Below are 26,159 nucleotides of genomic sequence, written 5' to 3' on the forward strand. Positions count from 1 at the left end.
GCTCGCACACGTCTCCCTGCCGCCCGCCCGTCAGCCGCCCGGGGCGGGCCCGCCGTCCGCCAACCCAGCGCCGCCACGCAGCGCCGAGCCCGGCAGGCGCAGGGGAAGCCGGGAGCGGCCCTGAGGAGGAGCGCTCGGCTGCTGCGCGCTGCGATCCCCGCGCGGCGGTCAGAGCTTCGCGCCGCTGGGCCGAAGGAGGGATTCGCGTCCGGTGGCGTCTAGAACGACCTCCAGTCGTTTACAGAGCGCCTACATCGAGCGGCGAGAGCGAGAAGCAGGAGAGCGACGCAGAGGCGCGCGGTGCGGGCAGGCTTTTCACACGGCCAAGCGCCCGGAGAGGTCCGCGCGTTGATCGCAGGCACCGAGCAGCGCCCGCCCCGCCGGCCTTCGGCCCCACCGCGGACACAGCACGCAGCCAGCGAGGCTCCCGAAGTCATTCTTAAAGCTCTTCTAATCACTTACGCCAAGAAGGGCGACTGAAAGTGTCTGAGAGGAGGGAGAAGGGGGAAAAAAAAGGCAAACAATTTAGCCATTTCTAGTGAGTGACTGGAAGGAGCTTGCTTAAACTAAGAACTGAATCAGCACAAAAAAGCTGCTGTAGGATCTGCAAGAAGCCAAATGAAATAAACAGGAGCTCAGGATAAACAGGACGGTGGGGGGGGGCCGGGCTGCGGTGCCTGCAGCCCGCACAGCATCGCTCCTGGCGCCCTGCAGGCACCCGGCCGTTCCTGTGAGGTCAGTGCTGTGATGAGTCCAAGGTGGCAGTGATGATGGAGCAAATGGTGAACAGAAGCCAAAACACAAAAACTAACCTCTACCTTAGCGACGGGTGCTCAAGCTTTTGCCAACAGGCAAATAAACCATCGGTTGTTTTTACAAGACCTCGGTCCAGAGAGGTTACATGCAGCGAAGAGCTTTGTGTAAAGTTCTCTTTATTACAGGCAACATTAGTCCATACAATAATACACAATACTGACATACAAGTGTAATCTTTCAAAATCATCATTTAAACAGCAAAGACCAAGAAACAATTTTAACTACTTCATTTTCAAAAATGAATACGTTTTTCCTCCCAAGATCCTTTTTCAGTAAATTATATTGAAACATACAAATAGAGAAAAAATACCCATTCAACATATATTGTAGTTAAATGGTTATTTTGTTTAAAATCTTTAATAAGAAAATCCTTTTTTAGCAACCTACATATAGATAAGTAGCAAACTTTGTTTTAAACAAATCGTCTCCATTAAAAGATCTGAAGAATATTCATCCATCATTTTCTTAGCCCGTAACACTCTGCTTTGTAATACCTTGATACCGTAAAGTTTTTCAGCTGAAGGACTGACACTAGGGGGCTTCCTAGACATTACAACCTCTCTCCCCCTTCTATTCCCTAACTTTCTGTCCAACAGGAGGTGAGAAAGCACATAATACTTCAGATTTTTTTTATTCACCGCTCTGTTTCATGACAGCACAGACAGGTCCACTCAATTCCCCTAAATCTACTATATTTTGCTGTTCAGGAGGAACAATATATGCCAATAAAAGCAGAAAACCTGCAGCTTTTCTGTCACATGCTTTTGATTATTGTCAATTTTTCTGGTTTATGCTTCCAGCTGGTAACATGTATATATCATCTCGGTATTAGTCTAAACCTTTAAACAAAAAACTATATTTTCCAAAGTCATTATCACTGGGAGCAATCAAGTGGTCTTTTCTTGCTTTGCTGAGCTTCATTCTTAAAACTTGTCTTCGTTCTTCCCACTCATGGAGTTCAGCATTTCCATGGGCAAATTTACAGTTGTTTCCCTCAGTGCAAGTACCAGCCATATATCTGTTAAGACAGATTTTAAGCAGTGTTTTTGTAGCACTATGATGGCAACTGTTATATCTAGGTATTTTCCCCTGGTCGTGTTTTTCAGATGCAAGAGATTCTTACGGAATAAAAATAACTGGAAGAATACTTAATTTTTAGTAAGATGAGACTAACTGTTTAACATTTGATTATACTCTTCTTTCCTAGCTGTCAAGTATTTGTGGAGGAGAAGAGATGACTCTTTCTGTTCTTTCTGATACCTTACTGAGTCATTTAATGCTTGACATCTTTCCTTTACTTGAAGTATTAATGTAACCAATAATACGACCTTCAAATTTAGTTCACTAAGCTACAGAACAACCTGTTTTAGAAATTCCATTAATTTTGTTTTGCTAACTAAATTTGGTTTTGGAGTATTTAGCATGACTCAGGACATTTAGCATTCAGAACATCAAATTTAGAATATTACTAAAAATGCATTAAACAGAGCACATAAACTAGCACGCAGTGCCTGCACACACCAAATAACTTGCTTTGTATGCTATGCAGTCTCTCAAGATCTCTAAAACATTCAAAATCTTTTACATGACCAAATGGAAAAAGTTTATGAATGAGCAAAATTAATTTTTAACACCAGAACGCAGATTTCAAAATTTTCAGCCTTCCAATAAAATTGCAGAAGTGCAAAGAAATGCCAGCAGGCTTACCAAAATCTACTCAGTCAGGTAAACAGGCTGCATTTAAGGATTAAAGGAAGCAGCAAAAAGAACAACCAATGCTGAAAAAAACCAACAGGCTGTGCCAATAAAATTTCTACTTGCCTTAAAGCTCCAATTACGCTGTCCAACTAGAAACTGTTCCTGTGTTCCACGGGTAATGGAAGGCAGATGTCTAAGTAAGCTTACAAACAGTATTTTTTAAGCAAGTTTTTTTTCCCTGCTGCTCTAAACTTGTGGCCCTTTACGAAGATCACACAACCATTCACTGCGTTCCACAATTGGGAAGCTTGTCACTCTCCAACTTCTAACAGCACATGTTCAAATACTGTTAATTACTTACCTTCTTGTCAAAAGATACGTACAAAAAAAAGAAATATTGGAACATTATGTGTTAAAACTTGCAATGGCACTAATTATTTATACCATGAAGTGGAATTTTTCAGTTTACAAAATAAATCTTAGAAAGCACATACCTATCACAAATACTAAAACATCCAGTTGGAAAGCGATACTGCCAGCAGTTCTGATCATCTTCTGTGTGGAAAACCTTCTCTTTATGCTTTTCAGAAGAAATGTGACCCTGCCACTGTTTCTCACTATTACAGTTCTTCCCACACATCCAACAGTGGAAATCCACCTGTTTAACAGCGAGTTGAAAACAAAGCATTGAGAATCAATTTTACAAGCACAGACATGTTCCTAATAAGTTTTAAATGTTTTCTTTATGTCAGCCTGCAAATTGTTGCTTAGCTTGGATACAGTTATTTAAACAACACCTGAAATTTATGATTTCCACTGGCTTTAGAGGATTCAGAAGAAGTGCTTTATAGTCTCAGTTAAACTGTGCATTTAGCAGTTAGCTAGGAAATAAGAGAGCAGCAGGAGAGTAAGGACAACAGCATATTACTGACTGGGGTGGAAAAAAGAAAGCATGATCTTACAATTACACCTATGATTACTTACTGTTACTTCAGCATAGTCAGTTGGCATGTGAATTTGCTTCCCATTTTCCTTATTTGCCTGAGCAGCTGTATCATCTCCTTTTTCTGGTTTTTGACTTTTTAGCCATATGTCATACAACTGCTCCAAGTCTTGAACTAATGAGAGCAGAAGCTAAAATAAGTAATTAGCAATTAAGGCAAAAGTCTGAGAATACTAGATAAATGACTGAGTTTGCAAGCATAATTCAGTCCCCACCTATTTTAAGAAGCAAAAAAGAAGCACATGGTATAGACAGTTATATGGTTTAGAGATAAGAACCAAGAGCAATATGAATCTCTGGCTACTCACCAAGACCCTTTCTACCTACATAGAGGAAAGTAATGCATTACGTATTTCTAACAGATACACAAAGTAAAGATAACTTGGTAATTTGCTCCATGGACCAATATGCTACTTCTAACACTTTAAAAATATAATACAAACTACTTTGGTATTAAAATACGATTCATCAGGTCATGAATATTTAATGCAGCTATATTTATTTAATACTATTTTCGAACACTCAACCAGAGCTCATTCAAATAAATTAAGTGCCTTCAAGGCCCACTACAAAAAAAAAGGTAGCAAAGGAAAGTTGATTAAAAAGTTACTGAGGAAAAGAAACGAAGAACAGAGCAGTTAGATTTACAGCATTGCTTTAATCTTTATTTTTTTTACTTACTGCTATTCTCCTTCATATACGTCCACATCTCTCTCTCCTCAGGACTGTGAGCAAATGAGCAGTTTCCATCATACTGACATTTCTTGCCTGAAGCAATATGATTGCACAACTAGAATATGAATTAAAAATATATTCTCCATGAATATAAAGTAAAAATGGTGATAACAGATTTTTTTAAAAGTTAAGTTTTCTCTCCCCTGACAGACATTTACATTACATGAAACATAAAACCATGCCTGTTTTATAAAATAAACATAGTTTGAAATGCAAACTGTTAGATGCAAGCACCAGGCCTGCTTTTTACCTTCTATCAGATTACCACATCACACAGATGTTTGAAAGATTTCTAAGATAATCACTGTAAATAATTAGAATTTAGTTAACGCATTTTTAAGTGATTAACTTCTGCGGATGAGAGAAGGCTTCAGGAACTGAAAAGGACTAATCTCACAGGTCAAGGCTGAACTCTGGAGAAACACTATTGGCATATTTCCACCAGTTCCCCTGCAGAATTGATGAAATCAGGCCAGTTACTGGTATTTTACAGTTACTCAGTTTTCCTAACACAAAAGGTTATTTTTAGGTTAACATACATCAAATTGCAGAGGCACTTGTTTCTTTGCAGGAAGGGGACGAATGGTCATCCACTTCTTCCTCTCGTTAGACATTACAAGCACCACACGGCGATCTTTGGTCCACCTAGATAAAAATAGATGCGTTTAATGAGAAGAACCAATAGTAACTAATGTGGCTCTGGGCAGCCTGGTCTGGTGGTTGGCAACCCTGCACACAGCAGGGGGGCTGAAACTCGATGATCACTGTGGTCCTTTTCAGGCCATTCTATGATTCTGGGATAACAAAAGGCACACTGTGTAGATCAAAGCAGTACCAGGAAAGACTAGAATGAATGTTTATTCATAAAGCCTCCATCCTTCTAGTTGGGATTTAACTGAATTTTTGTAGAAACTCTATTATGCTTCAATGTGCTTTTTAAAATTCCTTGTATGACTTCTTTCCTTAACAAAGTCACAAACCTTTCCAAAAGAGATGTTAAACTGCTGACAAAAGGCAAAAGTTTTGCTGCTCTGTCTTACTTACGGGTGTCTTGCCTTTGCACTGCAGTATTTTTTGTTTCTGTCTGGCTCATTAACTTGACCATTCCTCCAGCACTGACCACAAACAAACTTCATCTTCAAATTAAGTGATCCATATTTCATTTGATTCCCAAGGATCTTACGCAAAAACAACAAGAACAACAACAATAAAAGGTATTTTGTATCTGCAAAGAAATCCACACGTAGTTATGAATTATCCCCTATGATAAGTTTACAACACATGTCCATAAGCTGTAGTTACACTATATGCCTTGTAATAGTTTTGCCTGAAATTTTCAAACCTAGACACTTTTTAAAGAATGCACTTTTTACTTATTTCTGATTTAGGCATATGCACCCAGAAGCTGTGATAATATGATGTATAAACTGAACATACAGAAGTCCAACATATTGAAAAGATAATTGCCCTGTGGCAGATGCCTTTGAAATGGTACTTAGGTTTTCTGTTTCACCTATGACAGAATAAGCAAAGCAAAAAAGGAATTGTGTTGAAGAAAAGCAGGCGTTTTAAACATAAGTGAAATAAGGAATGCTACACTGAAAGTGTGTTTAAGGAGCATGAGAAGTAAGCAATTTCTAAAGAGACACTACATTATACACAGACCAAAAAAAAAGAATCAAAGTTTCTACAGCAATAGTTTTAAGGCAAGATGAAAATACCTGTGACCCATGTGCACTAGCTTCCATGTTCTGCCAATATTTCTTTGATTCTTGAACAATAGTATCATGTGAAATACCTTTAAAGGAAAGTTAAAAGCTCATGAGCACTTACAACTATTCTAAAATTTCAGACATGATCAAATTGCTGTGCGACCCAAGTCCCAAACATTTATTTACATAAGTACATACACATACATGCATCTTAAGAATCTTACCTCCAAAATATAAATGTAGTACATAACATTACATTAAAAAGACAGCATGAAAATTTTCTAAATTACAGATTGTCCAACTACATAAAGATGCATCTCTGAATATTTGTGTAAATGTAACTTCTGTAAACATATCCTCTGCCAATCTCATCAGAGAACTTGCATTTCATTATAGATCACAAAAAAAACACAATACCAGCTGGCAGAAACTAGACTGCCTCTGTCTACTTTAAAAAGCAAGCCCTGTTAATTAAGCTTTGTTTCAGGAAGGCCATTCTTACAGCTGTTTTGGCTAAGGTACATACTGGAGCTATACAGTGTTCTCACATACTGGAGCTATACAGTGTTCTCACATACTGTAACAATTATTACTGCAATTCCCACAAATAGGGTCTATTATCTGTGTTTGGATTTGAGGGTTGGTAAAATGCTTCTTCCCTGAGGTAGGATTTGTTTTCTTCCCACACCTTAAACTCTGAAGAGAAGCCTTGTGCTGAGAGCAGAGAACCAGAGTTGGAACAAGACCCAGAGCTCTAACTAACTTTAGGGAAGTATGAGGGCAACACACATTCCAAAAATTCCAAAAATGAAACACATCCTTCTGTGGCAAAAAAGTTTCCTGGAGAACCAAACCCTTACTTCAAAATAGAAATTACAGAGTAAGTATTTGCAATGCTGGACTTTGTAGGGGCAGCGGGTAAGAACAGAAAATAACTGCTTTATTTTCACACAGAGACCTCTAAAGGATCAGCTCAGGAGAGACAGACTGGACATCTGCACAGAAACAGTCACCTCTTATCTCTCTCTGACTTCACATCTGTGTGACATGTTCTGTTATCACACTGGTACAAGAATTGAGATAAACTGAAGAATAAACCATGGACAGAAAGGGGAAAAAATGCCAGCGACATTGCACCACACGGGGACTGCCAAGCTTCCTTTTTCCTCTGTGCATCACAATGATCCAGCACTACTTAAACTACAGTCGTACAGAACAAAGTAGAACAAATTAGTGACTATGCTGGGCCATAAACATTTATTGCCAACAGTTCATCGATTATTTTAAAACAAGAAGATTATGAAGAGTTTAAAACTTATGACCAAGGAAGGACAATAAATACAGAGACATACAGCTCAAAAGACATCAGCTAGAAATTAAAGTATTGAAATCTGTTATCTTCAAAGAAGCCAATAAAAACCAGCAAGAACAAAGCAAAACAAAAAAGCACTCTAAATATCCCGTGTAATGAGCAACAGAAAAACCGACTAAACACCCAGACTACTGAGACGGGGTGCCCACCTAGAAGCATTTATTGTCTGGCTTACTACGTAAGAATACCAGATCAACACTAAGCTAAACAAAAAGTTTAACTACAGAGAAAATGAGGTTCTTGTATGTGGGGACAGATTGGAACAATGGCATAAATAAAATACACCAAGGTTTTGTTTTCTTTTTTCCCCAGTGCTCCATGAAGAATGTATTTGATCAAGATCTTCTACACTGCGAATGCTTAAAATTAAGAAGAAATCTGGTTTGACTTGGATTTAATAATCACAAGAGATTTCTGATTTCATTTCAAGAAGAAGATGTATCAGATGATAATAAGCTGTTCTGACAGTTTTTACTATTAAAACCTTTCTAACCTTCAATCGCTAGTAACCTTATCAACACTTTGTACCCTATTTACACAGCTGTTTCTCTATCGTGCTGCCATGAAAGGTTTCAGCAGACTGGAAGTCAATGCACCTTCCCCAGGTTGGTACTGCAGCAGAATAAAATGAAGAGCAGGATGAGCATTCTGTTAAACATACCTGTTTCTTTTTGCATTATCCAGACTTTAAGCTCTACCAGACTGTGAGCATAAAAGCATTTATCCTCTCGTAAGCAGCCATAGTGTACCTCATGTCTGCACAGGTCAAGTTGACACCGAACTTGAAAAGGGCGAATTTTGGAATACTTCACCATAGTTTCTCGCAAAATGTGGACAAGGCACCTATTTGAAGAAGAGTCAGTTTTAGACATGTCTTAAAATGACTTAATGTCATTTTATATCAATGTGGGAAAAAAATGTAAAATAACCCACCGTTATCACAGCTTATTCAAATGCCTTTGTAACGCTTACTTGAAACCAGTGGTTTCCAGAAGGAAGTAGCACCTAATTATTGCTTCTAGTCTGAGTAAAGCAACATTACAAATCAGTGCTCTTGCAAAACCAAGAGCTTCGTCTCCTACAAAGCATTACTGAATCCAATCCAACTGGATCCTTGGTTTCCATGCAGCAAAGTGTATCACATTCACTTTCAAGTATACATTCTATTTCCACACACGAACTTATTCTTTTTTTGAAGCATCATTAAATAAAAAGTTGATGCATCCCAGTAAAAGCTGTACTCTTACAGCTGTGGTATTTCCTCAACGTAGGGAAGTGGAGCATGAATAAAGCAATTAAAATGCTTCTACTTCCATTTCTGTCATATAAAATTTTAAGGGTATGTAGTATAAAAAATCCACTAATACTGCTATGAAATCTTTTTATCTTTCAAAGAATAATTTAAGGGGCTTCTGTCACATTGCTTTGCATGAATTGAATTATTAAGAACTATGGTCTAATTCAGGTAATTCGTTGCAGGTAATTAAAGTAAGCCTGTACTTGACTGACTGGGTTAAAACTCAAGCAGAATAAGCAAATTAGACTGAAGAAGATATTTATAAAATCCTACATAAATTCAGAACCACACAAATAATTTTACCAATGCAGCTCACCAAGCAGACAAGCTGCTAACAAACTCACAAAGAAGTAGGATCCAAACACTGGAAGATGGATACCACTGGTTTTGAATGCATTGATCATGACTCAGCTCTTACAATTTGGCTACATGGGGCAATCCCTGTTTGCAAAGTTCATCTTAGCCATACTGTCAAAACACTGCAGTCAGTTAGCAAGGAAAAAAATTATCAATAAGGAAGAAATGAAAAATCAATATTCATAAATGCCCTGAAATACTTGCTTTTAATTTGAAATTTAAAGAGATAGTTATTTCAGACATACTTGTTATCTTCGAAGTCATGCATAGCAGGGTGAGAACAAGAAGATGAATTATCCTTGTTCCTTTTGCTTATTATTCTGGGTTTATGATCAAAACATTTCTGGAATAAAAAAAACAAGTAATTATAAAGTATTTATTTAAATATATTTAAAAGTATACCTCACCGTAAGTATTTTACCATAGACTTCAACTAGTCTCTACTTCTAAGCTGGTCAGATTGTTACTGAACACACATTTCAAAATTTACAAGTCAGTCACGAGCAAAAGCATTTCTTATAGGATAACTATATTACCTATTAGACTTTTTATTATATATTAAAGATAATTTAAAGATATTTAATATTATATATTAAAGATAAAGCAGCACCTCACAAAGAAACATAAAGAATCCATGATGTTCTTGAAGAAGTCGTGACACGGTGAAGTTGATCTTCCCATTTCCTCCAAAAAGAGCTTCTCGACTAAAAGCTCCTTTGCGCTCCAGTGTCCACACATCTATCTCCTCTTGGCAATAGGCAAACGTGCAGTGCCCTGGATATCGACATTCCTCTTCAGCAGCAACGTCTAAAATGATAACACTGAATTTGATGCTGCTTTTACACAACTTCTACTGTAAGTTCATCTTAAAACCTTTATCAAACAACATCTGTTGTGAAGTCTAGCAGATAGGAGCAGAACCTCATCCTGACTGATTTGTGCATCAGCCTTTCTGAGTTTTAAATTTTCAACATCTCCATCGACTATATTTCTGCATTGTAAGCAACAATGCTGAGAACCAAGAAGCTTTGCTTAAATAGAGTCAGATACAGCTGTTAATTAACACGCCAGTTAACACACCTGCTTGCATCATAAGCAGTCCATACTGCAAAAGAATACTTCTTTGCTATTGTTGTTTTGCATGTTCAGCACTCAATACACTGCATTGAGGGCAACAGTATCCACCAAGAAGGGGTGAGTCAGACCAGTTCTTTTGCAAACCTACAGGAAGCTGAAAATGCTGTCCTGCAAGTCCCTCCTAGTCCAAAGCATGTTTTTTCTTGAAAGAGACTAACTCGTGATTAGCAGTGTGTGCACACTGACAGGCCTGCTGTAGTCACAGAGCATGATCCGTCCTCCCTCTCCTCTGCTGGCTTGCCAAAACAGAGACACACCAGAACCTTTGGGGGAAGGGAACTACTTCTATGCCAGTCTCCATTTATCCGTACTGTATACACAACTCACAGGAAAAGAAGGAAAAGGAGATGGCTTAAGGGGATACAGTAAAATGAAGCAAGAATATAAAAATATCCCACTCAAAAGTTATTCATGATGAAGAGCAGAAGTACAGCTCATGTTTCCAAATAATCACATTATTTGTCAAAATATAGCTTCCCTCATGACTGAAAATATACAGAACCCTGTAACTTCCCCATCTCCCATGAACACATATAAAATCTCATTCAATACTTCACCATGAAAAACCTAAAAGATATTAGTTTGAGCACTAACATTAACATTCACTACCTATAACACACCTACCTTTACATATATAATATGGTCCCACATACTGTGTTTTTGTTGGTCTTGGACGTATTTTTTTCCATGATTTATCTTCAGAATTTTTTATTCTACCAATTAGAATATCCTTCTTACATTTATGTTCTAAATTAGGGTGGTAAGCATAATCCAGTAATTTAGGACCTGAAACAATCACAAAATGGCTTATATTCACATAAACTGCAGCAAAATTTCCTAATTTCCATGCACAGATTGGCACATACACCCAAAAGCAAAGTACACAAACACAGTGCACGGAATCCTTAATTGCACCAGCAAGTCTGAAGAACCACAAGTCATCAGCAGCCATGTTGAGCAGAACAGAAATAAACTAAGTACTTACAAAATGACCAGTTTGGGCAATAAAAGCACGGAGGGAGTACTGTATTGTAACCTTGTAAGTACTATGGGACAGCAACAAATCACTACGTTTGGTCAAATTCCGAAGTATATTTCTCCACAACACTATTTTTAAACTCAATTTGTGATTTACAAGAAGTTTATGCAGGTGAACTCCAAGGATCAGAAAATGGCCCACTTAACCTTCATTTTTTGTTATACTGAAACAGCTACTATGTTCAGACTCAAAACAATAGGTAAGAAGTACATGTGCCCAAAATATAAATGTTAGCCCCAAAGCTTTGTTATTTGGGAAGGAAAAGTGTGCCTAGGTTTATATTCTCCTTTTAGGATGACATTCAAGTGAAGATTATACTACATCTTAAAGAAAGACATCAGGGAATAAGTTTGAAGACTAGCAACGCTCAGTGAACTTCACTCTTTGCTACTTAAGGAACTATGAAAACAAGAGCATGACCCATTGTCCCTGGACAAACTGAGGGAACAATATAATTTTAGGTTGTATAAGCAAGAGGTACTTAAAGGCTTTGATAGAGAAACAAAGAAGCAGAAGAAATAGATGTATTAATATAAAAAAGTGAAGACAACGAACACACAAAGTATTTCTTTCAGTGTTCTACAGCTCCTGTGCTTTTAACATGTTTCAAATCACTTCACAGATTTTTCTTGTAAAAATATTTTAAACCTAAAAAATGTTCTTAAAACTGCAATAGCCATCATCGAAATACCTCAATACAATTCTCTACAAGATCCATTACTATGCTGTACTTTAATATTGACACCTGTAACTTGAAGCACAATGTCTGTTTTTTAAGATTAGTCTTAATAAAAGCTATTGCTTCTAGAATACAGCTCTTTTTAACAGCAACAGCTCAGGCCTAAAAGATTAGTTATATTAAAGCCCAGTACAGGTTAAGATCCTTTCAGTCAATACAGTGGAGTTAATTATTACTAAGGTTTGGAAGCCTCATGATTATGATTTAGAATTAGTCTGGAAAAAAAACAATAAAACAGATGGGATGTGAAGGTTACCAGGTACTTTGAACTGCAGTTCAATTCCCCATGGCCAATCAGAGAGGGTATTGCAAGTTTTTTTAGTCTTGAGCAAAGGTGTCATTCTTCACAGTACCCTGGGCATTGGGAGGAAAGTGAACACAGAATGTGAATGACCTTACATAGCTGACCTACAGCTTGGGGAAAGCATGTGGTGACTGGTGGTGGTTTTAGAAATCAAGAACCTAGTAGGACAACAGATAGAGACGAGAAGAAAGAAGATAAAAAGCTGTTGAAACATTCTACTATTTCCTTAATAACACAATCGTACTACATCTGCTAAGAACAAGTCAGAATTGAATGCTATTTAGAAGCCAAAAGTATTTTTATTTGTTTTATTTCACAGTGTTTTAAGTATATGTTTTTGTTTTGTTTTTAAATCAACCCAGGCGGGTCCCAGCACCCCTTACCTTTTTTGACAAAACATAACTGGCAGGCCTGTCTTAGCTCATGTGTGCCTTCTAACGGGTTTCTTCCCGCAAGTGCTGAAGATACAGGTATATTAGCAGTTGCACTGCTAAAAACATTTGAGAAGTCATTTCTAGTTTGACCTGAAATTCCCATGTAATTTTCAGACCCAAACAAACTACTAGGGCCATTTATCTGTAGGAAGAAAGTACATTTTACTTGAGCCATCTCATTTCATTTCTCCACAAAAAAAAAAAAAAAAAGCTTATTAAATTTATTGTTCAAAGCATAAAAAAAAGTTGCATGGAAAAAAATCAAGTACAAACTTAAGTACACATCATAAAAGTGGATGCAGAGATTTCACAAAAGCCACACACTCAGTAAGATCTACGTTAAACCCTTGATGTATCAAGATCTGAACTGATGGAAAAGAAAACATCAAAGATACTTACAAACAATGGAGAGTTATTGCTGCTAAGTGTTGGTGTTCCATCTCTAGAAGCTGAACTTGAAAGGTCTAAAAGAATAAAGTTTCAATTACTTCAGTTTCCCCAAAACATCCTATTCACAAAATTATAACTCCTGAAAAGCATTCAGAGGTTTGTTTTTTAACAAGCAACACATCTTGCTGTTGCTGTTTGCTATTTAGTTCTACACCTTTTTTATTTTTTTCTTCCAAATTATACAAAATCCTCCTTGTAAACATCTTGGTTGAAAAATAACTAAGTAATCATTGTCAGTATAACCACCTGACTAACAGTAGCAGCAGCTCTGCAGACATTTGCTGAAGAAACATAAAGATACTAACACTGATAAAAAGGGATAGCTAGATAAGCAAAACTTGTTTATCAAAAACACAGATATGAAAGAGGGCTAAGGGGATTCTTCTATTTTTTAATTTTATTTTGTTAATTTGGCTTCATTCTTAAGATCACATTCTGTAACACTGGTGATTTGAGATAAAATGTATTTCTTCTTTTCTATTCACCTATTTCTTTCTACTTCACCATATAATCACCTACAGCTTGAATCCAAACACGTAATGTTGCTATCTTTTCAAACTACACAGTTATACCAACCAGCTTTTTAGGTCTTTTCATGTTTTTTGTCAAATCATCAGAAATGGTTTATGCTTTGTTACAATAGATACATACCCTGAAGCTAACATGGCTCCTACTTAATCCCTGTTCACCCAGAACCAGTAACTTCCACAATAAATGTAAAAGAAATGAAGAGAAGGAGCTTAAATGCAGACCCAAAGTAAACAACAGCTTTCTTTATAAAATCTTGTGTACACCCAACACTGATAATCAGTACAGCTAAAAATGTGAGCACAGACCACATTTTCTGCACGTGCTAAGCATTACTGAGTAGCAGTAAAAATCTGTTAAACAAGGAATCCATCTGGATAACTCACATCATAAGGTTAAATATTAATACTCCTTTTTTTTTTTTTTTTTTTTTTTTTTACCTCTTTTTGGGTCACTGATTGAAAAGGTGCTTAATGGCGAACAGAAATTTTCCAGTGAAGAAGCCAAAGGCTGTGAAAAGATTTCTGAAAGAGAGGGAGTAGGAACAAATCCTGTACTGACGGGCAACGTCCCCAGCAGAGAAGCAGAGAAGGGCACGCTGGGAGCCACACTTCCTGCAGGGATAGGACCCCTGGCACCTGTAGTTTGCTGTATAAAAAGAAATGAAAAAAAAAAAAGAAAAAAGAAAAAAGTTCACACAGGAAAAAAAAAAACACTCGATACAATCTGCAACAGCCTTCCTTTCTTCCTTTTAATAATGTTTTCAATAAGTTTTTGTAAACCTACAGAAAAACGACAGGTACACTACAGTGCTGTAGAGAACTGCAGAAATCACATCTCAATGCTTTAATGCAAGGAATTATCTATAAATCAAACATTTTAAAGGTTCAGTTAGCTGAACTGAAGAAGAAATTTTGAATTTTTTATGAGTCAGAAACCTACACAGATTTTTCTAAATAAAGAGAACATAATTCAAACAGTAAGGAGTTAAGAGTCAGCACTGAAATAGATCCTGGGGCAGTACCAAGTGACATCACTGTCTGTATAAACCAATTTACCTTCTTCCCTCGAAGGAAAACCACACATCCTTCCATACACCTCTGATAGGGACGTGACAGAATTTGGGAGTCTCCTTCACTACACCTCAACTGCTGCCTCAAGAAGCTCCCTTCTTGGCTGGAAGCTGATCAAACTGTCTGCATAGAGTGGGCAGTGTCTCGTCCCCAGGTTCTATACTACACAAGGCTTCAATCTACCCCAAAAGATTGTGTTTGCCATTACTATGGTAAATTTACTGTGATTTAACAATAATTACAACTGAAATTTCCATAACAGATACAACAAATTGAAATGCATAAAACTTACAGTAAGAAGCCTAAGCATTTTTTATTTCAAGAAATCAAGCTCAAGACAGAACCAGTTTTGCAATCAATCTTTTTTACAGCTGTACCCATAGCTACATGAGAATTAAAAATCACAACTAATTGAAAAATTCAACATGCCAGATCCTCATTTAGCAGTGTGATATTAAGGGCTCCAAATGACTGTCACAGACACAGCTCAGAGTCAGTAACCTTGCTATTAAGTTCAGCCATCTCTGCTCATCAATCAGAACTTTCACTTTGACTGTCACTTGAGAAGCTCTGCATGCTTTGTATGCTCTAACTCTAGAAAGGCTGTGTAATGAAGAATAACTCAAAAAAGCCTAAATTTTTTTAATAATCTCTTCTAACAAATATGAAAAGTTAGTCTCACAATGGCCTATTTCTGGTTATCTGCCACACAGGTCTGGACAAAGCTCTGACTGCAGAACTACTGCTTGGTGCACCAGGAGACAGCAGCACAAGTACTGCTGCCCTGCAAAGTTGTAAGCACGAGCCTGACTTTCTACAGCCCCAGGGTGGGCACACCAAACATCCTCAGGTTCACAGAGGCCTTAGCTGTAACAAGTATACACCAGCTCAGACTTCAATGGCCAGCTTCGCTTTCCATGGCATTTCCTGGAAGTAAACCCCTCCCACAGAGGTAGTGTTGGTAGCAGTGTTTTTCAAAGCAGTCTCCATCTATGAGCAACCTCACTCAAATCTTCCAGCACACAAATCCAATGTGATTTCCTTGGAGCTCTGCCACATCCTGGTATCTTTACAGCCACATTTGCAAGCCCACACGTCTGAGAGGATCAATCTGACCACACACAACTACAGCTCAACGTAACCATACAAAGTAATTCACAAACAAAACAAGATCTCACTCAAAAGAAAGCAAACAAAGTTTTACCATTATGCTTTCATCTGGATCAGGCACAGAATCAAGTAATTCATCAAGTTCTTCACCAATAATTATATCTCCATCTCCACAATCTAAACATGCTTCTGGCATAGAGAAAGAAACATTTCCTCCGTTTGCCAACGTTGCAGAAGGCAAAGCAGCTTTTTCCGCTTGAAGAGACATAACAGAAGATAAAGATGATATGGGTACTGATGCCACTTTAGACAATTCAGAAACAAAGGCTGATGAAGAAGCAGAAGAAACCGTATCTTGCTTCTGGTCAGATAAATCTGAAACAGAAAGACAGGAATGAGTGGAACTTTTATTCAGAGGTGTAAGAACGCCTCCCCTAACCTTTAGCCTGATAGTATCAGGAGAGAGAGAATAGAGAAACTTGAATTTTAAAGCAAAACTACATTAAAGGTCTTCCAAATCATATGTACCCGTATCTCTGTGCTCATATATTGCTCAAACAGACTTGATATGCTACTGAACCTCTGGCATGTTCTCCCCTCCCTATTCTTTCAAGTTTAACAGGTCAGTGAAACAATTATATTAATGGCAGTTCATTCCTATCAAGGTGAGGACTGGCTCAGCACTTGAATGTGTAGTTTCACAGATAAAGATATCAGACTTTTGACACAGATCTTTCAAATGACAAGTTAAATTTTCTTAAGAATAAATTTCGTAACAAATAAAACTAGATATGTTACGTATCTAGTTTCCTAGTATTAGTATTCTAACACACACAAGACTCACCTAACTCAATATCTTCTACAGAAGAAGAATTCTGCAAGTGAGAAAAAAAAAACTCCTCTCAGTACTTTGCACAAGAGTCTTTAATATTTTTCAAACATACATTTACAGGCAGAGAACGTAAGCCTCTAAATTAGGTTTAATACAACTTCTAAGTTATGAAGTCCAGTGGATTTAAGGGTGAAATAATTTTTAAGATAAAGCATCCCATTGCAGACTGAAATACAATTGCCGTACCACTAAAAATCTGTAACCAACCAACAAATAAAAGAGCAGTGAGCCGTTCCGGTGTTTCCTCATTCTATCCCAAGTCCTCCTTTACAGCTAAATTGCCTATTTCATCTGAAAAAGTCATTAAGATAAAGGAGAACTCTTCATTGGTGCTACTCAGACACATTAGCTATAAGGAAGACAAATACCCGTTTAACTGCTAATGAAGGTCAAACTTTGGCAAACAAATAAATCTAAAGGTATTTCACCCCAGCATTCTTCACTTTCATTACTCTCCATGATATAAAATAAACAAATCACATTAGCTACATCCTTGTCTCAAGATGTTAAAAGTAAATATATTCACTGCACTAGATTTAAAGTTTTAGCTCATATTCATTCTACAGAGATAACCTGAACGATAATCTCATCTCCTAGTCTGCACTAAGTACATTGCAAAGCTGAATACAAAAAACAACAGAATCCTGAAGTCCAAAATCAAATGTCAACTGCAAGTTTCCACTTAATCATGGTGAAATGATGAAACAGTTAATCCCTGTAGTTTGAAGTCTGCTTATGCTTAACAACGTGTCAAACCTCACCTGAGTTGATACATCACTAGAAACAGAATTCGAGGGCGGCTGCAATGAAAAGACACCTTCATTAGCTACAAAACTGATATCAAGGGAAAAACTCAACATCTTTGTTAAAACTGTAACAATTTGTGAGTTAAAACCAAATCTTACCTTTGCTCTTACATATGCTTTCCTTATTTTTAATCCTAATTTTTGAGCTAGTTCTTGAGTAAGCTTAATCACACTTTCATCCTAAAAGAAATAAAATGTCATAATGTACATGGATTACCATCTAGTCAAAGACAACTGTTTACATCTCAAATAGTCTTTGTTCTGCAAGATCTCTAGTGCAGGATGTATCTCAATGCACACTATACTCTCACAAACATGGGATTGCAAGCTGCACTCAGAAAAATGCAGATCCTCAAGCAACATAATTTTAAGGTCTGGGAAAAAAAAAAGCCAAAACAGACAGTATCCTGCTCAAGTGCTTCTTTGAATAAAAAACAACAAAGATTTTCCACAACCAGAGAAGTTCAGAGAAGCATGTGGGGTGTGGACACACACATTTACACTACTTCTGAGGTAGAGAAAGGAAAAAAAAAAATCAACTCAGTATTTTGCCCTGTTATCTATCCATTTAAAAAGAAAATTCCATCAGCATGCTCATTCAAAGCAGGAATGCATTTCTGAGGCAAACCCCTCAATCATCCTCACACACTGCATTTTAGTTTGCAGTATGAAGAGTGCCAAATTAGATTTGTTTTAAATGAAATGGAAGTGCTGCTGGAGCACACCTGCTGAGCTCAAAAAAAAAAAAGCATGGAAATCAGATTGTCAGCAGCATCACTGCAGTCTGCAGATCCTGTTCTGCTACAGCACCCACTGCCTGCTGACACAGACGTAGCCTACAACAACTAAAGGTCCTTACTGAGCACGGCTGAGAATTATATTGCTGCATGCCTGGAGAGCTAAAGTGCCACTGTCACACACACAAATACTAAACTTTATAATTATGGGTGCTTTTTCTCTTTAGAATACACCTCTGTCTTGAGAATCTTAAACAACAGTTAATTCAATGGTTCTATTGTTTATTGCAACAGCTTATGGTGCTTGATCCATACAGGAATGTATTTCTTCAGGTGATCTTATTGCCTGTGAGATCTGCTATCAGTCTTCACATTCAAAGTAAGCAATAAGAACAGGGGGATAAAAAAAAAAAAAACAACGCACAAAAACCTGCATTTAAAACAAACAAAAAAATAATGCTCTTTATCTAAGTGCATATTTTCTGCATCAAATCTGTAGAAATAGCCATAAATGTATCATCTGCCTACCTGTGGCACAGCAAGAGAACATTTTGCTACAGCATCGTAAGCTGTCTTATACCTTCCCAGCTCGTTCAGTGCTTTTGCTTTCCGATAGAGCGCTCTAAAATTATTTTCATTTAACCTTAATGCTATCTCACAGTCTTCTAGAACCTTTTCATGCAGTCCCTGTGAGGGAGAGAAAAGAAAAAAGGAACTAATCAGAATAATTTTTACAGTTGAAATGTAGAATTTGAGCTCTATTAGACATAGGTACTGAAACACTATGAAACATCCACCAAGGCCACTGAACACCACACATATGAACTGCCCTAAGCCACTGACCTATGCAACTAAGAAGTTGGGCTATCACTCATATAAAACCCATTAAGAGGGATGAAGACAATTTAATTCTTTCTCACGAGCCATCTTATCGCACAGAGAAAGTGGCAGACTCAGGAGCAGTCAGCAACTGAAACAGATTAAACTACTCCTCTGTCAACTTCCTGGCACGAAATTCTGGAGGTTGGTGGCCCCTGGCAGGGGGTTTCAACTTGATGATCCTTGGGGTCCCTTCCAACCCAAGCCATTCCACAATTCTATAATTCTGGTTCTTCTGCTACTTATCTAGTATTGGTAACTACAAACATCCAGGTGACCACACTTGTGAAAAGATGAGACAAAGCAATACCAAGAGCTCTTCACTGCTAAACTTTCCATACCTTCACAATGTAAGTGGATGATTCTCAAGAAGTGATACTGTTTCAATGGAAGCTTACCATATTTGAAAAACATGCTATCCTGTTTACATGTAGCTTCTCTAAAATATCATCAGACACATGGATTTCTTCAGAATTAGCATAATCTGCTATGTTTATAGCTTCTGAATAGTGATTCAGCGAGCCTCTCCAATCACCTTCTCGATATACATCATTCCCTTCATTAAAAAGATTTCTAACAAGTTCTCGTATAAATAGCTGTAATAAAGAAAAACATCATGAACAACAGTATTTGTTGTGTATCTTCCATATTTCCAAATACATATTTAAATAGAAAATGTATACTTGTAAATGAATGGAACAAAAATGATTTTTTTTTGGTCTACATTAGAGTTTTTTCCCCAAGACACTCCCGAATACTCAGCATCACAACACATGCAAGTAAAGGAGGGGGAAGGCCTTGCACAGTCATTGCTTTGTGTGTGGAACTTATCCAAGGTGTATGTATTTGTGCTCCCTGCACCATTAGCAAACAGCAGCTATAGCAGCTGGCAAACCAGCAGCACACAAAGGCTGCTTTCGCAAAGCAAAAGACTTTTCCAGTATAAAATGTGAACATTAACAATCTTAAGTAAAGCATTCTTGAGTCCAGTGATACAATTTACTGTTGGATGAAAATACTAGAAAGATGTGTGAAATGTAAGTCCCAAAATTATACAGAATAGTAACACATACCATAACCAAGATCTGTTACAAGAATGTGTGACTCAAGTCCTTTATCTCACTTTTGTTGCACTACCCTAAACTTTACCAGATAGAGCATGTCATTTTACCCAGCGAATGCCCAAATTCATCCCTAACACCAGCAGAGTTCATCTGTGCTGCTGAGCTCAGATGATATATCTGAATACCTGTAGCATAGTTTATGTAGTCCTCCAGTTCCTATGCTGAGACATTTTAACATTACCATTCATACTGCATTATTCCTTAAATAATGATTGAAAGCAAGAATAAACATACAAAAAAAAAGAAGCAAAAAAACCCCCCACTTCTGGAAACGCAAAAGTAATTTTATTACCTCATATTGTTCTTGTGTCCCTGGGTAGGGCAAAGTAGATCTAGAAAAAGAAATTACAAGATGTACTTATGGAACACACGGCTCACCAGACAGTCACAGCAGAGAACACTGGCTCTTACTTAAAAGCAGCCCTGCTTGCTGCAGCAGGCTAAACCCAGCTGTGTTCTTCAGCCTGTACTGAACAAGGCAGGAGTGCTGCTGAGCAGATTTAATTAAACAAGTGTTTTGCTATTACTAATGAATCATTTTCATTTAAAGCTACACAGCCAGTCTCAGCTCTCCTCTTCAAAATGTGTGACAATTTTGAATGCTGAGTTTAAAAACTCGGTGCTGTTTGTTTAAAAACAATTTCCTTTCTCTTCTCCAGCACGTAGAAACAGTTTCTATATGACAACCGCCACCTTTCTATAAGCACTATAAAGTGACAAATTACCTGCCAAAAGAACACACCAGTGTTAATTAAGTCATACACATAACACTTAAGGATTTTTAAGAGTTCTTTCACGTGACACCTAACAGATTTTCTCCAGCAGAAAACAGAGGCATTTACCGCTGTTCTTTCAGGAAGAAAACCAGAAACTCCTTCCCTTCCCTTGCAGGTTAACCAAGAACCTGGTTCTAAATCGTTTTTAAAGCGCAGGGTTTTTTTTCAATGCCTTATGTGAACAGCGAAGGAATGTGAAACTTCAGAATCTGCTGAAGTTAGTCAGGATCTTCTAGGGGAGAACTTGGCACTGATCCAAGCACAAATTAACTGCTAAGAGGCTTTTTCATCAAGTTAAACTTGAGCTCCAGAGAGCAGAAACGCCCAGGCAGCAGCGCACAAAGCCAGGCAGTCAGCAGCAGCCCATCTCAGGTGTGCTGGCCATAAAAAGAAGGGGGATTTCTGGGCACCCAAACCGTCGGTGCCAATGTTTCCTAAAGGCTGAAGAGGAATACTCACCCACCCCCATCTGCTCTGCTTGGGAACGAAGCAGAGACTCTCGGAAGAACTAAGGGCCCTCTGACAGAACTAAATTACAGGGACTTCCCCAGAGCCGTCCGTACCCACAGACACGTACACACACACACACAAAAAAAACATAGCACCATACTCTATAAACTGAAGTCCTTTCTTAATGTCCTGTTGTCTAGTGCTTCTTTCTTCCGACACATTGGACATGTTATCCTGAACATCCACGTTTCGGACACACACCTCCTCAAAAAGGAAAGCAGAAGTGCAGTTAGCAGTGCTGCCGAGCAGCCATGCCCGCCCGCAGCCCCAGCGCTGCGCACCTCAGCCCAGCTCTGCCTCCCCGCCGCTCTGCGCCATGCAGCCGCAGCAGGGCTGGAGCCGCTCGCGCAGCAGGTGCGCGGTACTGCTCAACCAAGCTGAGCCTCTGAGCTCCCGCAGGGCCCCGTAACAGCTCTGTACTTCATTTATGTCAGTATTCAGTACCTCAAAAGCCCAGTGTATTTATTAATAAAAAGACAAGGTGATTAGAAAACTACTGTCAGAGCCACCTCCTGAGCCTCTCGCTGCCGGCCAAGCACCGAGGGGTGCCTGCAGGCAGGAGCCCAACGCCTGCCTGGGCAGACCTGCAGACATCACAGCTGGCAGAGACCACCAGCTGCACCTGTACAAACGAATGGCTTTCATTCCACATCGCCATCCAAACATCCAAGCATCATCTCACTAGTCTGAACCGGTGACTTTTTCTTCACGTCATTCATTTAATGGACTTACAATTACTCGAGTGAAACAGGCAGAAAGATGTGTGTAACACCCAAGAGAAGGCTGCCTGCAGCACAGTTCTGCTGCTGCCTAACGCTGCACCTCGCCGCTATGGAAGAACCGACTTCATTTTAACCAAAAGGTCAGCAAGACAAATGTCCTATTCTGAAAACCCCAAAACTCTGAATAAAAAAAATTACCTTGAGAGATGTATTTTTTGGAAGAAAATTAGTTTAAGCAGGAATTTATTTCACAGCAACAATGGAAAACGAAAAGAATAAAAACAAAAGGAAACACCTCTCACTAAATTGAACACATTCCCAACTGAGAGCAGAAAACTGCTGGATCAGATACCTTCCGTTCTCTGACTGACTTGGAACAATGTCTGCAAGCACTTCTCAGCAGCCTCCAAGCGTACTCCCAGTTAGTGCTGCTCTACACATACCTCCGTGCAGCACGAAGAACTGCCTCATTTTCCTAGTCGCCAAGCACAGGAAGGAAGCCCCCAAAGCCTGCATCCCCCAGCCCCTCCACGGCCCCCAGGCTGCAGCAGCACTGAGCAGCAGGACGTGGGGATCCCCAGCAGCAGCACTGAGCAGCAGGCTGCAGGGCTCCCAACAGCAGCACTGTGACGGGCTGTTCTGACAGCACGTCTTCACGTGGGAATAACGCTCAGTAATCCACTCCCAAGGCAGCAAATAACCAAATTCTCTCCTGCAACTGCTTTTCACGTGATTTTATGCATCTCCTTTTCTTCTGCAAGTTATTACTACACAGGGAGATTCTGATACATACTCAAAAGACTTATTGTCAGAGAAACATCAAAGATATGCTATGGCTGGTGAAAAGAAACGTAACATAAATGCCAAAAGGAAATCCATCGCCACCCCAATACGTTTTGTTCACTCCTTTACATTCAGGTTTTGGGATTCTAACAAGGCTGCTACGAAGTTCTCCCACGAACCCAACCCAGCAGCAGTTTGGGCACACACTGCCATCAGAAACGCGGCACAAAGTGAAGCTCACTTCAGTCCCTGCACAAACACCCCGCAGGCAGTACCCTGCCCACGAGATCTGTGCGAGCACTAAGATCAGCTTTGCTCTACTAATTTTAAGCAACCTCAGCACTCCACCAACTCGGGTGACAGGAGTCCGATGTCGTAACAACCGCCTTTATCCATCACCTCTGGCAACAGCTTTCGATAACTCACACGTTGACACTGGAGGATGTGCAGATCCGGCTCCTGAAGCAACAACGCTGATGGAACTGTTACAAACTGGCACCACAGATAAGAGAACGCCAGCGAAGTGATGAGCAAACACGAGCAGTGTCATTTACTATTCAAAGCACTTCTCTATTTTTCTCTATGTGCTCATTTTCATCCGTAAGACATTCAGGCAGAAGTTATCCCTCCTTCACATACAGTCTTATTGCCCCACTATTTGATGATTTTGCAGAGGATTTATAGACATATATTTATATGTCTCAGACACCACCTCCACCAGCATCTCTCTCATCCACTTCATGTTTAGACCACCTTGTGCAACCAGAACCACATTGGACTCAGTTACATAAAAGCACGTAAATAACGGGGTCCTGACTTTCAGTTAGTCACTTTCAGAGTTCACAAAAATCACCTATTTAGCAACAGATTTTCTCCCTCATCTGTGCAGACAGAATTAAAAACAAACATGGACGTGTACATATATATATATATAAAGTTAAAACATTGCTTGTATTATTATAAAAGCAAAGCCTACACTCTTGTTTTTCTCTGTACAATTCAGTGAAAACAACAACTTAAAGCAAGGGAAAAAATATGGGATGCTAAAAACAGAACAAAAACAGACGAAAGCATCCATAACTAAGGCTATAGGCAAATACACTGTTGCATTAGGAGCTGTAATTCTACAACTGTTGCTGTATGACCAATTCAAGCTCTGTTTATTAAATCTGGCACAGCAAGAAACGCTGCTGAAATCAAACAAGTTGAAGATCAATTTATACCACTTTATCCTCACCATGGGCTTCAATTCAATTGCATCTCACAAAAGCGGAAGCAAAGGGAAAGTTCACTGCTGACAGCCAGCATCACCTCTTCTGACAGACACCAGCCAGCCAGAACAACAGCAGGCAGGGAGGATAGCGAGTTTGCACCAGCTCTGGCAGACAGGAAAACCTACACTTCTCTCTCACACAAAGCTGCTTACACCTCTTGCAGGTTACCTGCTTTCCTTCCAGCGCAAGGCAAGACAGTGCTCTTGTTCCTATACTTTGTCAGTCCTGAGGCATTCAAGGCGAGCTGGAAGGGACATGACAATGCATAGGATGCACCCGGGATAATTATTTAGGCAAAGGGGATTTGAGCACAATGGATGCTGCGCTATCTTGCAAAGCAAAATGGATCTTTGGAATGCTAATCAACCAATTCACACAGAACTTTCAGAGAAAGTTTTGATTCAGCCTTTCTGCAGATGGAACCCAGGTGCTGGGGTTCTGAACAGGACGAGCATGCTGTAAAAGCTCGAGCCCAGCAATCACCACCATTAGATCTCAGGTGGCACTTTTCAAAGGCTCTAGAACGATTCAACAGTGGCAGCGAAGCACGTGAGCACACATCGTGAAAACCAGCGCGGTTCTGCCGCTGTCAGAGCCGAGGTGACCCCGCGGAGCACCGACCTGCAGCTCACCCTGGGTGCCCCCGCTGAGAGCTGAGGTCTGCAGGGTAAGGAGCGGGGCAGGGCCGAGCCTGACTGTGCAGTGCGGACAGCTTAGAGGTGCAGACAGAACAGAGGAAAAACACACAGCGTTATTTGGGGACACGAGCTGCTAACGCAGGGAGTTCGCGACCTTCAGCTGACCAAAGGCCCCGACGCAGCTCCTTACTGGAACCGACCGCAGCGATCACAGACGCTCGCTGCAGCCCGGCCCTGAGCGCCGCACAGCCGCCGGCAGCGCTCCGCGTCCACCGAGCACCTCGATGCGCCCGTACGGCCGTGGCATTCCGAGAGCCGGACGCGCACCCTGCCGCCACGCATCACCGCGTTCGCGCGCCGGGTTACAGGAATCCGAAATGAACCCTTTGTACGGCACGGAGCGCACGGAACCGCCCTGCGCCGCTCGGTGCCGCGCTGCACGGCTCGGCGGGCGGGGAGCCGCGCGAACGGCCCGAGCGGAGCCCGCCCCGGGACGGGGCGCTCGGAAAGGAACGGCAGCGAGCCCTCGGTCCGCTCGGCCAGAAACGAAGCGTCCCCCGCAGCCCGGCGCCTTAAAACTTCACTCGGCGCCGAGAAGTTCCCGAAGCCCGGCCGCGGGAGGGAAAACGCGCTCTGCCGCGCCGAGCCGCCAGCGCCGACGCGAACCGCGCCCGCCCGCAGCGCCTCCCGCCGGGCCGGGGCTCCCGCAGCCGCCTTTGTTCGCGCCGAGCGGCGGCTCCGCCATCTCCAACAGCGGAACCGACCGGCGCCGCCCAACGCGGCAGGGGAGGGGAGGGGAGCGGAGGGCCGGGCCGGGCCGGCTCCGCCGGGAGGGGCGGGACCGGGGACGCGGCGGGGCGCGGCGCCCACCGGGGCCCGGGAGCGGCTGACGACGGCGCCGGCGGCGCGGAGAGGGGCGGGAGCGCTCCAGCCGCACCGTAACGGGCCGCGAGAGGAGCAGGAGGAGGAGAGGCCCGGCGCCCCCAGCCCCGGCCGCGGGGCCCCGCTGTGCGCGAGCGGCCCGTCCCGCCGCGCGGCCCTACCTGCTGCTCGGGCCCGCGGGAGCGCAGCGCCGCGGAAGGCGGAGCCGGGCGGCCTGGCGCGCGGCGGCGACGACGACGACGACGGCGGCGGCGGCGGCGCCTCCTCCGCTCCGCCCCCGGTGGCGCCGCCGCCGCGCGCGCCCCCTGCTGCTGGGAGGCCGCAAACACGGC

At 40.8% G+C, this 26,159-nt stretch overlaps 1 protein-coding gene across 2 annotated transcripts; it reads right to left on the reverse strand.

Annotated features, from left to right (window-relative positions):
* Positions 1-915: 915 nt before the first annotated feature.
* Positions 916-26,092, reverse strand: ZC3H7A (zinc finger CCCH-type containing 7A). 2 transcript variants are annotated; one of them, XM_031606851.2, is made up of 23 exons: positions 25,989-26,092; positions 21,629-21,729; positions 20,535-20,574; positions 19,517-19,714; positions 18,768-18,926; positions 17,602-17,682; positions 17,458-17,496; positions 16,649-16,679; positions 15,899-16,179; positions 14,062-14,269; positions 13,043-13,107; positions 12,593-12,785; positions 10,752-10,913; positions 9,601-9,797; positions 9,236-9,333; positions 7,998-8,179; positions 5,974-6,050; positions 5,297-5,430; positions 4,792-4,897; positions 4,199-4,307; positions 3,499-3,632; positions 3,009-3,172; positions 916-1,834 (listed from the first exon to the last, which is right to left on the reverse strand). In XM_031606851.2, exons 2-23 carry the CDS (start codon positions 21,694-21,696, stop codon positions 1,645-1,647), a joined length of 2,916 nt encoding a protein of 971 aa, XP_031462711.1. In that variant the 5' UTR covers positions 21,697-21,729; positions 25,989-26,092; the 3' UTR covers positions 916-1,644. The 2 variants fall into 2 exon arrangements, with proteins under 2 accessions (XP_031462711.1, XP_031462710.1); XM_031606850.2 differs by having other exon boundaries at positions 21,629-21,732; positions 25,989-26,084.
* Between the last annotated feature and the right edge of the window lie 67 nt (positions 26,093-26,159).

Source organism: Phasianus colchicus, chromosome 16 (genome assembly GCF_987193195.1).
Source record: "Phasianus colchicus chromosome 16, bPhaCol1.hap1.1, whole genome shotgun sequence".
NCBI classification, from domain to species: domain Eukaryota; kingdom Metazoa; phylum Chordata; class Aves; order Galliformes; family Phasianidae; genus Phasianus; species Phasianus colchicus.